Genomic DNA, 16,573 nt, shown 5'->3' on the forward strand with positions numbered 1-16,573 from the left:
TATTAGAGACTTGGACCCTATAAAAATCCTGCTTGTACAGATTTTTCACTAATTTCGTTTTACGTTAAGAAAAAAAAAAGCTTGTTTTAATACATATGTAAATGAGGGGACCCTTGTTGGACCAAGAGAGTGGTTCAGTGTTCTGGCATCTCCCTATATTTTGATTATTGTGATTGACACTGCTTGCTTTGGAGCAAATTGGCACCTAAATTGAATCCCCAGCCCTGTATGCACTGACACGGCAGAGGTTGAGCGCACATATAGCTTCAGTGTAAGCAGGTCGCTCTCCTCCTGCTCGCAGTGGGCAGCCAATGCTGACGGTTGAGGGGGATGACAGCACGCTTTGACACGTTGTGCACATTGAGCAGTGTGGGCATGCTATCATCCCTTCTCTTGTCCATACTGGACAGCTGCCTGCTACTGTTTGATCCTGTGTGCTGCCAGGAGCCACTGCAGACTGGAGAGGGATCATAGCACGCCTGCTCTAGCACTGTGTGCTCTCGGCTCCTGCATTGTTAGTGCATGCACGGTTGGGGATTCAATTTAGGTAGCTCTCCAAAATTAGCGCTGTCAATCAACATAAGCTGGGAGGTGCTGAAGACTATAACTGAGGGTACAGAAAAGTACACTAAGACCATGGGTTCCCTGAGACCCCTCATTTACATATGTAATGAATGAGATTTTATGTAAAACAAAATTGGTAAAATCTGTACTACAGGTCAGGCATGAGATATAATATAATATAATATATATATATATATATATAATGTGTGTGTGTGTGTGTGTATGTGTATATATACGTGTATATGTGTATGTATATGTATATATATATATATATATATATATATATATATATATATATACATATATATATACACTCACACACACACACACTCACTGGCCACTTTATTAGGTACACCTGTCCAACTTCTTGTTAACACTTAATTTCTAATCAGCCAATCACATGGCGGCAACTCAGTGCATTTAGGCATGTAGACATGGTCAAGACAATCTCCTGCAGTTCAAACCGAGCATCAGTATGGGGAAGAAAGGTGATTTGAGTGCCTTTGAACGTGGCATGGTTGTTGGTGCCAGAAGGGCTGGTCTGAGTATTTCAGAAACTGCTGATCTACTGGGATTTTCACGCACAACCATCTCTAGGGTTTACAGAGAATGGTCCAAAAAAGAAAAAAAATCCAGTGAGCGGCAGTTCTGTGGGCGGAAATGCCTTGTTGATGCCAGAGGTCAGAGGAGAATGGGCAGACTGGTTCGAGCTGATAGAAAGGCAACAGTGACTCAAATCGCCACCCGTTACAACCAAGGTAGGCCTAAGAGCATCTCTGAACGCACAGTGCGTCGAACTTTGAGGCAGATGGGCTACAGCAGCAGAAGACCACACCGGGTACCACTCCTTTCAGCTAAGAACAGGAAACTGAGGCTACAATTTGTACAAGCTCATCGAAATTGGACAGTAGAAGATTGGAAAAACGTTGCTTGGTCTGATGAGTCTCGATTTCTTCTGCGACATTCGGATGGTAGGGTCAGAATTTTGCGTAAACAACATGAAAGCATGGATCCATCCTGCCTTGTATGGAGCATCTTTGGGATGTGCAGCCGACAAATCTGCGGCAACTGTGTGATGCCATCATGTCAATATGGACCAAAATCTCTGAGGAATGCTTCCAGCACCTTGTTGAATCTATGCCACGAAGAATTGAGGCAGTTCTGAAGGCAAAAGGGGGTCCAACCCGTTACTAGCATGGTGTACCTAATAAAGTGGCCGGTGAGTGTATATATAATGTAATATTTTTTTATTTTTTTTTAATAGGCACGAAGTCCCATATATGCATGTATAAGTCGTATAACTTCCTTTCAGTTGTAATGTAATGATCTTCATACTCTCAGACATTGATTGGCATTTGAAAGCACAGTCAAAACTAATTACTCTGCACACTAAACCTCAAAAAATAAGAGTATTCAAATACATGCCTAAGATATTTATTTTCCAGGGAATAGAGGATCCATTGCAGCAATATAAAATTAATAATTTTATGTCGTATTAAAAATAATACATAAAAATTCAAGCAGTTAGAACAAATAGTGGCTTGCTAACTTGCTTAGTCTCCACAAGATAAATATTGCAGTCTAATGTATAGGACACGGTGATTCCGCATGGTTCAATGAACACATGCGCGGAATCACCTTGTGTACAAAAGCTGGCAGCGCTTTGGACGGAGCGGACATGTGCTGCGTCCAGAGCGCTGCCAATACTGACCGTGGAAACATACCCTAAGATAAAAAAAGAACCTAGGGCCATGATCACACGGTATATTTGGTCTGGCAAGCGCGCACGTATATCACACCTACTCTTAAGCAGGTCTAAACAGGTGGGAGGATTGGGCCTTCCAAACTTCCAACTCTACAACTATGCATCCCTGGGAACCTGCGTTATGGACCTCTTCCATCACGCCCGCAACAAAAAATGGGTGAACTTAGAACTTAAACTCTCAGCGACCAATCCTATTACCAACATTTGGCAAAAGAAAAACGCACATGAAAGGAGAGAGGACCTTCCCCTCCTCACAAGAAATTTAGCGTTTTTCATCAAAAATGGTAGCCAAAAACTCAATATCTTCTCGATACCTGGCCCCATGACCCCGATTATTGATAACCTAGACTTTCCGGCCGGACAGGGTAAAGCCTTCTTTTTGCACAAGCACAGAGACAGTCATCCGATAGTCTATGATTATATAACCCAATCTACAATAAAACCCCTTCGGTCCCTCTTTGCTGAATCAGATCCACCTCCTGGCTCATGGGTTTTTATATGAACAGATCAAAAGTTTCATTAACCCCTTCCCGACCTTTGACGCCACGTAGGCATCATGAAAGTCGGTGCCAATCCGACCTGTGACGCCTATGTGGCGTCATGGAATGATCGCGTCCCTGCAGATCGGGTGAAAGGGTTAACTCCAATTTCACTCGATCTGCAGGGACAGGGGGAGTGGTACTTCAGCCCAGGGGGGGTGGCTTCACTCCCCCGTGGCTACGATCGCTCTGATTGGCTGTTTCACTTTCAACAGCCAATCAGAGCGATTTGTAATATTTCACCTAAAAAAACTGGTGAAATATTACAATCCAGCCATGGCCGATGCTGCAATATCATCGGCCATGGCTGGAAACACTTATGTGACCCCCCACCCCACCGATCGCCCCCCCAAACCACCGATCTGTGCTCCGCTCCCCTCCGTCTTGTGCTCCGCTCCCACGTCCTCCTGTCCGCTCCCCCCGTGCACCTTTGCCACCCCCCCCCCGTGCTCCGACGCCCCCCCCGTGCCCCGATCCCCCCCCCCCCCCCCCTTATACTTACCGAGGCTCCCGGTGTGCATCCGTCTTCTCCATGGGCGCCGCCATCTTCCAAAATGGTGGGCGCATGCGCAGTGCGCCCGCCGAATCTGCCGGCCGGCAGGTTCGTTGCAAGTACATTTTGATCACTGTGATAGGTTCTATCACAGCGATCAAATTAAAAAAATAATAAATAAACCCCCCCCCCCCCTTTATCACCCCCATAGGTAGGGACAATAATAAAATAAAGAAAATAATTTTTTTTCTTTTTCCACTAGGGTTAGGGTTAGAACTAGGGTTTGAACTAGGGGTAGGGTTAGGGGTAGGGTTAGGGTTATGGCATGTGCACACAGTGCGGATTTGGCTGCGGATCCCCCGCGGATCCGTAGCGGATTGGCCGCGGATCCGCAGCGGATTGGCCGCGGTTCCGCAGCGGATTGGCCGCTGCGAATTCGTAGCAGTTTTCCATCAGGTTTACAGTACCATGTACACCTATGGAAGACCAAATCCGCTGTGCCCATGGTGCGGAAAATTCTGTGCAGAAACGCTGCTTTGTATTTTCCGCAGCATGTCAATTCTTTGTGCGGATTCCGCAGCGTTTTACACCTGTTCCTCAATAGGAATCCGCAGGTAAAATCCGCACAAAAAAACACTGGAAATCCGCTGTAAATCCGCAGGTAAAACGCAGTGCCTTTTACCTGCAGATTTTTCAAAAATCGTGCAGAAAAATCTCACACGAATCCGCAACGTGGGCACATAGCCTTAGGGTTAGGGTTGGAATTAGGGCTAGGGTTGGAAATAGGGTTAAGATTAGGCTTGTGGTTAGGGTTACGGATAGGGTTAGGGGTGTGTTGGGGTTACAGTTGTGGTTAGGGTTGGGATTAGGGTTAGGGTTGGGATTAGGGTTAGGATTAGGGTTAGGGTTGGAATTAGGGCTACGGGTGTGTTGGGGTTAGGGTTGTGGTTAGGGGTGTGTTGGGGTTAGGGTTGTGATTAGGGTTATGGCTACAGTTGGGATTAGGATTAGGGGTGTGTTGGGGTTAGTGTTGAAGTTAGAATTGAGGGGTTTCCACTGTTTAGGCACATCAGGGGTCTCCAAACGCAACATGGCGCCACAATTGATTCCAGCCAATATTGCGTTCAAAAAGTCAAATGGTGCTCCCTCCCTTCCAAGCCCCGACGTGCGCCCAAACAGTGGTTTACCCCCACATATGGGGTACCAGCGTACTCAGGACAAACTGGGCAACAACTGTTGGGGTCCAATTTCTCCTGATACCATTGCAAAAATAAAAAATTACTTGCTAAAACATAATTTTTTGAGGAAAGAACAATTATTTTTTATTTTCACGGCTCTGCGTTATAAACTTCTGTGAAGCACTTGGGGGTTGAAAGTGCTCACCACACATCTAGATAAGTTCCTTGGGGGGGTCTAGTTTCCAAAATGGAGTCACTTGTGGGGTGTTTCTACTGTTTAGGCACATCAGGGGCTCGGCAAATGCAACGTGATGCCCGCAGACCATTCCATCAAAGTCTGCATTTCAAATGTCACTACTTCCCTTCCGAGCCCTGACGTGCGCCCAAACAGTGGTTTACCCCCACATATGGGGTACCAGCATACCCATAACAAACTGGGCAACAAATATTGGGGTCCAATTTCTCCTGTTACCCTTGTGAAAATAAAAAATTGCTTGCTAAAACATCTTTTTTGAGGAAAGAAAAATGATTTTTTATTTTCACGGCTCTGCGTTGTAAACTTCTGTGAAGCACTTGGGGGTTGAACGTGCTCACCACACATCTAGATAAGTTCCTTGGGGGGGTCTAGTTTCCAAAATGGGGTCACTTGTGGGGGGTTTCTACTGTTTAGGCATATCAGGGGCTCTGCAAACGTAACATGATGCCCGCAGAGCATTCCATCAAAGTCTGCATTTCAAAACGTCACTACTTCCCTTCCGAACCCCGGCATGTGCCCAAACAGTGGTTTACCCCCACATATGGGGTATCAGCGTACTCAGGAGAAACTGGACAACAACATTTGGGGTCCAATTTCTCCTATTACCCTTGGGAAAATAAAAAATTCTGGGCTAAAAATCATTTTTGAGGAAAGAAAAATTATTTTTTATTTTCACGGCTCTGCGTTATAAACTTCTGTGAAGCACCTGGGGGTTATAAGTGCTCACTATGCATCTAGATAAGTTCCTTGGGGGGTCTAGTTTCTAAAATGGGGTCACTTGTAGGGGAGCTCCAATGTTTAGGCACACAGGGGATCTCCAAACGCGACATGGTGTCCGCTAACGATTGGAGCTAATTTTCCATTCAAAAAGTCAAATGGCACGCCTCCCCTTCCGAGCCTTGCCGTGCACCCAAACAGTGGTTTACCCCCACATATGAGGTATCGGCGTACTCAGGAGAAATTGCCCAACAAATTTTAGGATCCATTTTATCCTGTTGCCCATGTGAAAATGAAAAAATTGAGGCTAAAAGAAATTTTGTGTGAAAAAAAAGTACTTTTTCATTTTTACGGATCAATTTGTGAAGCACCTGAGGGTTTAAAGTGCTCACTATGCTTCTAGATAAGTTCCTTGGGGGGTCTAGTTTCCAAAATGGGGTCACTTGTGGGGGAGCTCCAATGTTTAGGCGCACGGGGGCTCTCCAAACGCGACATGGTGTCCGCTAAAGATTGGAGCCAATTTTTCATTCAAAAAGTCAAATGGCGCTCCTTCCCTTCCGAGCAATGCCGTGCGCCCAAACAGTGGTTTACTCCCACATATGAGGTATCAGCGTACTCAGGACAAATTGGACAACAACGTTCGTGGTCCAGTTTCTCCTTTTACCCTTGGGAAAATAAAAAAATTGTTGCTAAAAGATCATTTTTGTGACTAAAAAGTTAAATGTTCATTTTTTTACTTCCATGTTGCTTCTGCTGCTGTGAAACACCTGAAGGGTTAATAAACTTCTTGAATGTGGTTTTGAGCACCTTGAGGGGTGCAGTTTTTAGAATGGTGTCACTTTTGGGTATTTTCAGCCATATAGAACCCTCAAACTGACTTCAAATGTGAGGTGGTCCCTAAAAAAAATGGTTTTGTAAATTTTGTTGTAAAAATGAGAAATCACTGGTCAAATTTTAACCCTTATAACTTCCTAGCAAAAAAAAAATTTGTTTCCAAAATTGTGCTGATGTAAAGTAGACATGTGGGAAATGTTATTTATTAACTATTTTGTGTCACATAACTCTCTGGTTTAACAGAATACAAATTAAAAATGTGAAAATTGCGAAATTTTCAAAATTTTCGCCAAATTTCCGTTTTTTTCACAAATAAACTCAGAAATTATCGACCTAAATTTACCACTAACATGAAGCCCAATATGTCATGAAAAAACAATCTCAGAATCGCTAGGATCCGTTGAAGCGTTCCTGAGTTATTACCTCATAAAGGGACACTGGTCAGAATTGCAAAAAATGGCAAGGTCATTAAGGCCAAAATAGGCTGGGTCATGAAGGGGTTAATGTGATTTCTAGACAGACCAAGATATTTAGACCCCTCACTCCCTTTGAGTCAGCATGCCTGGGTGCGGGCCCTCCTACGCGTTCGGTATCATTCTTATATAGGATGTTCCAAGATCATCAGGTTTCCGCGTTTGGCTCCCCTGCTTTCTTTGCGAAATGGGAGAATGATCTAAACAAAACTTTATCATTAGAGGATAGATCCAAGTGTCTCCTTCATACTTTCAGATCTTCGCTGTGTGCCGACCACCAAGAGAGAGGTTACAAAATACTGTCCCGGTGGTATAGATGCCCGGACAGTATCCATAGTATGTTTCCATCCACCCCAGATGTATGCTGGAGATGTTGGTCAGAAAAGGGATCATATTCACACATTTGGTGGTCTTACCCTCCCATTCATAAATTCTGGAAGGATGTTTTTGATTTACATAACAAACTATCCTTTTATATGATGCAGCCGACTATGGAGCTGGCCTTATCGATATGCGATCTCTCCATTGCCAGATTTAAGAGAGGTCTTCTTAGACACTTCCTCACAGCCGCACGAAATCTAATACCTAGGTATTGGAAACAATCCAAACCCCCGTCACGCTCTGATCTTGTTTTAGAATTGAACCATATATATAGAATGGAGCAGTTGATCGGGCAGGATACAGGAACCCTAGACAAAGTGCTGAATATATGGTCTCCATGGATCATGTTCAGAGAGACTCCAGATTTGACATCTTGGATGGGGCACGGTTGACCGCGGACGGGAAGCCAGGAACACAATTCCCCCCTCTTGTTCCCCTTATCTTTCCCTTTTCTCTCTCCTTTCTCTTTCCTTCTCTATATCTTCTTAAACATAATTAAAGTTTAAGCTATCTCATAGTTATCACTTGATGTTATGTTATAGCTATCTCAACTCTTAAAACTCAGCCGATTCCATGTGCTCAATCAAGGACGTTAGAAATAATTGTATCACTCAAGTTACTTCAAACCTTAATGCATTTTATTGTTTAAAAATGCCTACATCAAAAGTTATTTACTTACACTTATGTCTGCTAATGATTTGAACTATAATGAATATATGTACACCATTTGCTTCAATAAAAGATTTACACAAAAAAAGAACCTAGGCATGTTTGGTGTCTAAGAATTCGTAATGACCTGGAGAATCATAATGGCAGGTCAGTTTTAGCATTTAGTGAACCTAGTAAAAAAGCCAAACAAAAAACAGTGTGGGATTGCACTTTTTTGCAATTTCACTGTACTTGGATTTAAAACCAATGGTGTCATTAAAAAGTACAACAAAAAAGTTGTGTCTCTGGGAAGAAGGGGAGCAAAAAATGAAAATGCTAAATCAAAAATACTCCTGGTCGTTAAGGGGTTAATACATCCTAGAACTGTGCCTTTTTTGCTGCTGCATCACACTGCTGACTCATGTGCAGTCTGTGATCTATTAGTATACCCAAGTCTTTTTCACACTGTGGATCTCCAGATGCTGGTAAACTAAAGGATGAAGGCTGCCATGTCATTTTGTGATTCAACAGCTTGAAATATGAACTTTGGATACCAATGGTGTAGGAAAATGACATTAGCATAACTGACCATGTACTTCATATTTTTAAAATCTCTCAAAAAAATGCCAGCAGTCTGTATTATGAGATACTTTTATGTGTACCATAAAATGTGAAACCAGCGGTTTTTTTTAATTTATTTTGTAATTGTAGGGACCACTACAGTTATCGCAGTGAAAGCGCTCGCTGGAATGATCAGTCTGTCCATACAGGGCACCATGCAGTTGGGATATCCCATTTTTTACATCATGATCGTGTGTATGATTGCTACTGCTATTGCACAAGCATCGTAAGTTTACTGCTCCGTTTATTTTTCTGCTTCATCATTGTATATTTCTATGTTGGTTTTGTAATTCAAATGATGCAAATTATTCTTTCATTAGCGCAGTGTATCCATAGGTTGGGTATATTACCTAATTGGCACAGATTCCAAACTTTTCTTTTATTAATGACTACAGTGCAGAAACATAATCAGAAAGGACAATATTGAAGAAATTGACACGCATGTTTTTTTTTTCTTTAAAAATTGTATTATATATTGGATCAAAGTGCTTTTTTTTTCTCATAATTCTTCTGAATCAAATGGCTAAAGTGAAATGTCTTTTTGCAGATTTCTGACCCAAGCCTCCCAGTTGTATGATTCTGCCTTGATTGCAAGTGTTAATTACATCATGTCTACAACTCTTGCTTTAACTGCAGGTAAAATTGGTAAAACATTGTATTACTTCTGCTGCAAAGGTGTGTAAACATTTATTTTCCTTTCTCTCTGAACAAAACTAGTCTCCAAAGCATTCTTCAGTCCTAAAAGATACAACCAAATGAACTCTGCCCAGCTGAGAGCAAGGATCTGCTTTGTGGGCACAATCATTAAGCATCCAGTAGATGCCCCTACTTGTATGGTTTATCCTCCGAAACGGATGTAAAGTCTGCAATCACTCTGTCATGAATTGCTGGTGCGAGCGGGCGAACCTTTGGCTATTTGCATTAATTTGGTCACGTGTCCACTAGCCCATTCGGCTCATCTCTTACTTTTGCCTCAAGCCTGAACAAACCCTTAAAATGTATGATTTCCTGGACTCCTAATCACTATAAGGGGTGGTCCCAAGCCCTCCTACTGCATGACCACAATGGAGGACCTTGAATGGAGCAGCTCTCAACCATGAGCAATGCAACACCATCTAAAGTCTATAGGATGGATGAAGAACACTAAGCTCTAGGCTTGGCTGTCTCCGGCAGCCCAAAGTATCAGGGTTCATGGTGGGGCACCAAACGATAAATGTTTCTTTTTTTTTTTAAAGAATAGAATGTTATTAACTATCTATTTTGGGTAGTAAAGCCAGTAAACTCTAGTTGTAAAATACAGAGAAAGCATGTAGTGATGTGAGATAGGAAAGTATCTCACTGGGTAACAATATGACATACAGTTTTCATAGTCTGCAGAATAGTGGACAATAACCTGAGCTGCTGTGCTAATATCCGTGTGCAAATATAAGTTTCAATGACCAGTCATGTGGCAATTCTTTATAACGAAGACCTTTCACCAATTTTTCATGTTCAACTGGATACACGATGTAATAGTCGCTGCATATAGCACTTTTTTCTTTTTATTTCGCCTCTCCATTGCGAACATAAAAGCAATGAAAGTATTTGGGACCTAATGAGTTAACGTTTTCTTTTTAAATCCTAGTGGGTGTTATAAAGAGATGAAAGGGCGATTCCAGCACATCCACTCAGGTAAAATAAGATCTTCTTTTATTAGCGCTGTTTAAAATAAGAGAGAAAACCCTCCGAGCCTGACGCGTTTCTGGCGCACTTGTGCGTCCTTAGTCATAGGATGTCAAAGGAATGGGTGAGTATAAATACAACCTGGAACCAATCTCCATCATGCTGAGAACATCAGCCGTGTGCACATTGCGTAGCCCTATACATGAGAATTGGCTAGGACACTATAATTTCATACGATATTTTATACAAAATTGGGGGGGGGGTGGCTAATGCATAACTTATAAATTGCAAAAACGTAATAAAACTAATAAATGTAGGAAAGAGTGCCCACATGGTATGAACTACAGGAACAATCGTTTCTACATTTATTAGTTTATTATGGTTTTGCAATTTATAAGTTATGTATTCACCCCCCCTTCTTTTGTATACAATATCATATTAAATTCTACTGTCATAGCTGACTCTTATGTACAGGGCTATGCAATGTGCACACGGCTGATGTTTCTCTGATGTTAGTTCTCAGCATGATGGTGATTAGTTCCAGGTTGTATTTATACTCACCTATTTCTTTGGCATGGCATCCTATGACAACAGGCGCTGACGTGCGCTAGAAACGCGTCAAGCTCGGAGGGTTTTCTCTCTCATTTTAAACAGTTCTAATAAAATAAGATTTTATTTTCCCTGAGTGGATGTGCTGGAATCCCCATTTCATCACTTCAATTTTGGCTGAAGTCACCAGCAGGTACGGCACCCACCAGCTTTATTTGTCATCAGCGATTCCTATGTTTTTCACAACGTGTCAAGCTCCTACCACTCCACCCCTTCCCTACCTACTGGATGTTATCATAGTTTTCACTGGGGGGGTGTACTTTATCCCTGACCAATCTTACAGAGGCATCAACACTCAAAGGAAAGCGCACACTTCCATCTTAAAGGGAATCTGCCTACATTACGCTGCTCTCAGATGAGGTAGCAAAAACCTGCTAACAGAGAGAGGCTGGATCCATTGATGTATCACTTACTTTACTGGGTGCAGCCATTCTGACAAAATCAGAGCTTTTAGATTTAGAATGGAGCTGAGCTGAGAAAGCTAACCCCGCCCCCACCAGGCTCTACATGTACAAAGGAGGGGGGTGGTTCTATCCTTTGTGTGTTGCTGCCTGCCTATGGGATGTACACACCCCAGTGAGAACTGTCTGATCACACCTACTTAAAGGGAATCTGTCACCAATTTTGGCCCTATAAACTGCGGCCACCGTCATCAGGGGCTTATCTACAGCATTCTGTAATGCTGTAGATAAGCCCCCGATGTAACCTGAAAGATGAGAAAAAGAGGTTAGATTATACTCACCCAGGGGCGGTCCGATCCATTGGGCGTCGCGGTCCGGCGCCTCCTATCTGCAGTGCGCAGGCGCCGGGCCTCTCTGACCTTTCCTGTCCCCTGCGCACTGCAGTACTTTGCTCTGCCTTCAACAGGGCAGATAAAGTACGCCTGCGCTGGAGCCGCGACAGGAAGCAAAGGAGAGGACGACATTGTATGAAGATGGGAGGCGCCGGAGCCGGACCGCGACGCCTATCGGACCGGACCGCATCGGGACCGCCCCTGGGTGAGTATAATCTAACTTGTTTTTCTTACCTTTCAGGTTACATCAGGGGCTTATCTACAGGATTACAGAATGCTGTAGATAAGCCCCTGATGGTGGTGGCCGCAGTTTATAGGGCCAAAATTAGGTGACAGATTCCCTTTAATCAAAGGTTGTGCACACCCCAGTGAGAACTGTCTGATCACACCTACTTACTCAAATAAAAAACTGTGATTGATAATATCTCGGTCATGGAGAGGTGAAAATAAAAAAAAGAGAAGTTTAATTGCGCTTTGCAGCCATTATTGCATCTTGTGTCCTGTTCAACATGAAAAATGTGGTGAAAACGCCTCTTTATAGGGTCAGTATTGACTCCATATGATTGCTACTTCCAATAGGTGGCAGTAAAGACCCTATTAGCTTCTCTGAATAATCTACTTGCATATTTTATTTCCCAGAGAGTACTGCATAGTCTACATGTTTCCATATGCCAGCTTAGCAGTCTCCATACAGAGTTATTCTCCAGTTGTGTCTTGAGCAGCACACAGCTTTACAGTCTGTTTACTTCCAAGTTGCTGGGGAGCTGGCTCTCCGCCATGATTGACTGTTTTGGGCTGTCTTTAACAGTCATATTAACAATGTAGAGAGAACAGCAATTCTACAAGCATATTACTTTGAAAGTGAGAGCCATGATTAGAACTGCTCTGGAAACTGATGATGGCGCCAAGGAATTGTGATTTTGCAGGAATGATAACAGGTCAGGAGCTGGGAGGAAGGTTGAGCAGCTAACCCCTGGATAGAAATCAATGAGTTGAAGAGAAGTGACTTCGATCTTAGGAGTTTTAGGGAATCTACTGTATAATCAGAAAATGATCTGTTTAAATCAGGTGTTTGAGACACATTTATTAAAAAAAAAATTGGCAATTTTTTTTTAACCCCTTTATGACCTTGCACGTATAAGTACGTCTAAGGTCGCCTCTCCCTGTTTGCTGTGAACTCTGGCGATGAGCCCGCAACTTTTCCTGCTGATTTAATCAGCTGACATGTGCCCCTAACAGCCGCTGGTGGAATTGCAATCCATGCATGGCTGTTAACATGTTAAGTGCCGCTGTCAATCCCTGACAGCGGCATTTAACTTGATCACGCCAGAAGAGCATCACAAACCCCGCCCATCAACGCCCGTGTCAGCTGACGGCTGGTCGCTGATGAGTCGGCATGATAGGTAGCACAAGAGAGCAGAAGATCGCAGCTTCTAGTCTCCCATGGAGACTATTGAAGCTAGTAAAAAAAAAATATATATATATAAAAATGTAAATCACCACCCATTCAAAATAAAACAATTAAAATAAATACACCGATTTGGTATCGCCATAAATACACCTATTTGGTATAGTTCAGAATCGCCCGATTTTATCGATCTATATAAAAAGAATGAAGCAGATCGGAAAATGGCGTAATGAGAAAAAAAATCAAAACTTCAGAATTACATTTTTTTGGGTCGCTGCAACATTGCACTAAAATGCAATAACGGGCAATCAAAAGATCATATCTACACCAAAATGGTATCAATAAAAACGTCAGCTCACCACATAGAAAATAAGCCCTAATCCGACCCCAGATCGCAAAAAATAGAGACATTACAGGTCTCGGAAAATGGCAAAGTTTTTTTTTACAAACTTTGGAACGTTTTCAACACTTAAATAAAAAAGAACCTATACATATTTGATATCTACAAACTGGTAATGATCTGGAGAATCATAATGGCAGGTCAGTTTTAGCATTTAGTGAACATGGTAAAACAAAAATATGGAATGCACTTTTTTGCAATTTTACCACGCTTTGAATTTTTTTTCCCGTTTTCCAATACATGATATGGTAAAACCAATGGTGTCCTTTAAAAGTACAACTCGTCTCACGAAAAACAAGCCCTCACATGCCCAGATTGACGGAATAGTAAAACAGTTATGATTCTGGAAAGAAGGGGAGCAAAAAAAACGGAAACTCAAAAACGGAAAAACCCAAGGTGGCGAAGGGATTAATATTACAAACTTTATTTAAATAAAAAAACAAATTTGTAGTCTTGCACTTTTCACTCTTGTCACTGAGGCTTTTTTAGACTCCTTTCTCCTGTCCTTTCAGGAAGGGTTTACTGCAGTTTTCTTAACAGCAGAGGCATGATTACAATCACAAGTAATACCTACATACACAGCTGATAACACAGGATCCCTCAGTCACAATAGGTGTCATAACTGCTGACCCTGCTCCTCCTCCCTTCATAATCACCTTTGCACATGCTGATGAGACACTTCAGTACAAAAGATAGGAATCCGTCATTGTGGCTATGTATATGTGTTATTTCCTGAAACAATAGGAAGTATGAGGCGAAGAAATGTTATATTTTTAATAAAGATTGTGATAGATGATAAATACATTTAACACACAACTTGATTTTAACAATAGGTAATGTTCTGATGATGGCTTCCCTTTACCTACTTAATCTGAATGTAGCTGCCTACTTTGCATACACTGCCAGGCTCTGGTGGTCGATCTTGGTAACAAGCTGTACAATATGTAAGATAAAAGCTCTCATTCTATGAGAATGGCAACAGATAGAAAAAACAAGTTAATTTGAAACTTGCTTATTTTCATGTTATCTAACTATCTATACCAATTACATAACATGAGCATACCCCTTTAAAGATAATATTTACCCTTCAGACTCTGTTTTACTAGTTCATGTACTGTTACATAATACTATTTGTATCATTCACTTTTACTGTTTCAACAGGAGCAGTATTCTATGTTGACTTCCGCAATGAAGATGTGCTACATGTGTGCATGTTTGCTTTAGGGTGAGTGTAAACATTGTTACTTTATGTGTAATGTTCAGTCTTACTTCATTACTGAATTTTCAGTCTAATAAAATTCTGTTTGTCTATCCTCATTGGAACCGTATGATTCTGGGTTTGCAGATATGAATGCATTCTCTGTACAGCTCTGGAGAAGGTGTTGGCTCTGAATAAATAAGCAGCAATTAAAAAAAGACATTCAGTATGCAGGAAAATATTTCTTTATAACCTCCCGAGAAGTGAATTTTGTTTGGTTGATATTGGTTACTTGTCACTCCCTGCACTATTTTATGCTTTTGCTGTGCAGATTTAGCTTATTCATAAATGTTACATATTATATCCTTTTTCATAGGTGCCTTATTGCATTTCTGGGAGTCTTCTTCATCACCAGAAACAGAAAGAAGACCAAAGCATTTGAACCCTATGTTGCCTTTAACGCTCTGCCAGGTAAAAATGCCACACGTGCACGTTCATCGCACATTAACTTTTATAACTGAAAGTTACAGTATGTTGAAACATCAAGACTGTTCACTAGTTTCATATGTGCCTATTTTACTGGGCAGAATAGTGAAGCAGACTACATCTGTCCATCAGTTGTGATGGAGACCTGACAAGAAAACCATAACGTTATAGTGAGCAGCACTTTAATCCATTTCCCAGTATACACTACTTACAAAATGTTAGGGATATTTGGCTTTCAGGTGTAATTTATGGAAAACGTAAAACGTTCACGTTTCAGTGATATTTTATCATAACAGTAGGACATTTAAGTAGAAGCTTGCAATGGTGATTTCAGATGCTGATTCCCACTGTGACATACAGTGGATATAAAGTCTTCATAGCCCTATTTAAAATGCCATGTTTTATCATGTATAATACATACCAAGAATCATTTCAGAACTTTGTCCACATTTAATGTCACCTATACTATAATCTGCACAATCCAAATTAAAAAACCATCTGAAATCTTTTTCAAGTTGAAAAAGAAAAATGAGGAACTAAAATAATGCTAATACTTTGTTGAAGTACCCTTTCAATTTATAAAGGCATTCATTGTTTTGGGGTAAGAATCTACAAGCATGGCACATCTAGAATTGGCAAAGCCGTTCTTTTGTTGATTTGGAGATATGTTTAGGGTCGTTATTGTGCTGAAAGGTTAAATTCATCTTCAGGTTTGTAGCAGAGGCCTGAAAGTTTTGATTCAAAATTGAATATTATGACCTCTTTGTAATTCTCTCCACGATGACTAAAGCCCCAATTCCAGCTGCCGAAAAATAGCCCCAAAGCATAATGCTGCTTCCACTATGCTTAACTGTGAGTATTGTGTTCTGTTGGTGATGCAGTGTTGGCTTTGTGCCAAACATACCTTTTGGAGTTATGGCCAAAAAGTTCAAACTTGGTCTCATCAGACCAGGGGCGGGCAATCATTTTCCCAAAGGGCCACATGAGAGACCATGACTATTTTGGAGGGTTGAACCAATACATTGAAGATGACGATTACTTTTTATATTTAAAAAAAAACAGTAAATCATACTGCTCCTGTTAGTCAGCAATTGTATTATGATCAACAGCTCCCCCAAAACAGTACAATGGTTCCACACACCTTGTTCTGGACCCCAACACCGTTTGATGCCTCTATAGCCCCCCAACACAGTATATTGACCCACCCCACAGTGACAAAAATAAATACCCCCCACATAGAATGATGACATCAACGCAGTATTGCTCCCTATATATAGACTTATGACTCTCCAGTAAAATTCCTCATAGCTCCAACACAAGATGGCCACCCACAGTGCCCAAATAGTATCATGGCCTCCAAATCCTCATATACTCGGTATGATGGTCTCTACGATCCCCCTCAGCCCTCAAACACAGAATGACAAACCCCCCCCCCCCAACACAAAATGATTAGCCTAACAGTATTATCTCCCACAGACCTTGAACACAGAATAGTGCTCCAAACATAGAATGGCGAAAGTGCAGGTAATGGAGAAACTAATGCATTAA

At 41.7% G+C, this 16,573-nt stretch overlaps 1 protein-coding gene across 6 annotated transcripts in view; it reads left to right on the top strand.

The window, feature by feature from the left end:
* The window catches only part of NIPAL3 (NIPA like domain containing 3), a 50,375-nt gene that overhangs the window by 28,665 nt on the left and 5,137 nt on the right, over positions 1-16,573 (top strand). For all 6 annotated transcript variants that reach the window (XM_077296118.1, XM_077296123.1, XM_077296124.1 and 3 more), the window contains 4 exons: positions 8,560-8,695; positions 9,017-9,105; positions 14,503-14,566; positions 14,916-15,010. In XM_077296118.1, the coding sequence (XP_077152233.1) occupies positions 8,560-8,695; positions 9,017-9,105; positions 14,503-14,566; positions 14,916-15,010 (384 nt within the window). The remainder of the gene's footprint in view (positions 1-8,559; positions 8,696-9,016; positions 9,106-14,502; positions 14,567-14,915; positions 15,011-16,573) is intronic.

This window comes from Ranitomeya variabilis, chromosome 3 (genome assembly GCF_051348905.1).
Source record: "Ranitomeya variabilis isolate aRanVar5 chromosome 3, aRanVar5.hap1, whole genome shotgun sequence".
Classification (NCBI taxonomy): Eukaryota; Metazoa; Chordata; class Amphibia; order Anura; family Dendrobatidae; genus Ranitomeya; species Ranitomeya variabilis.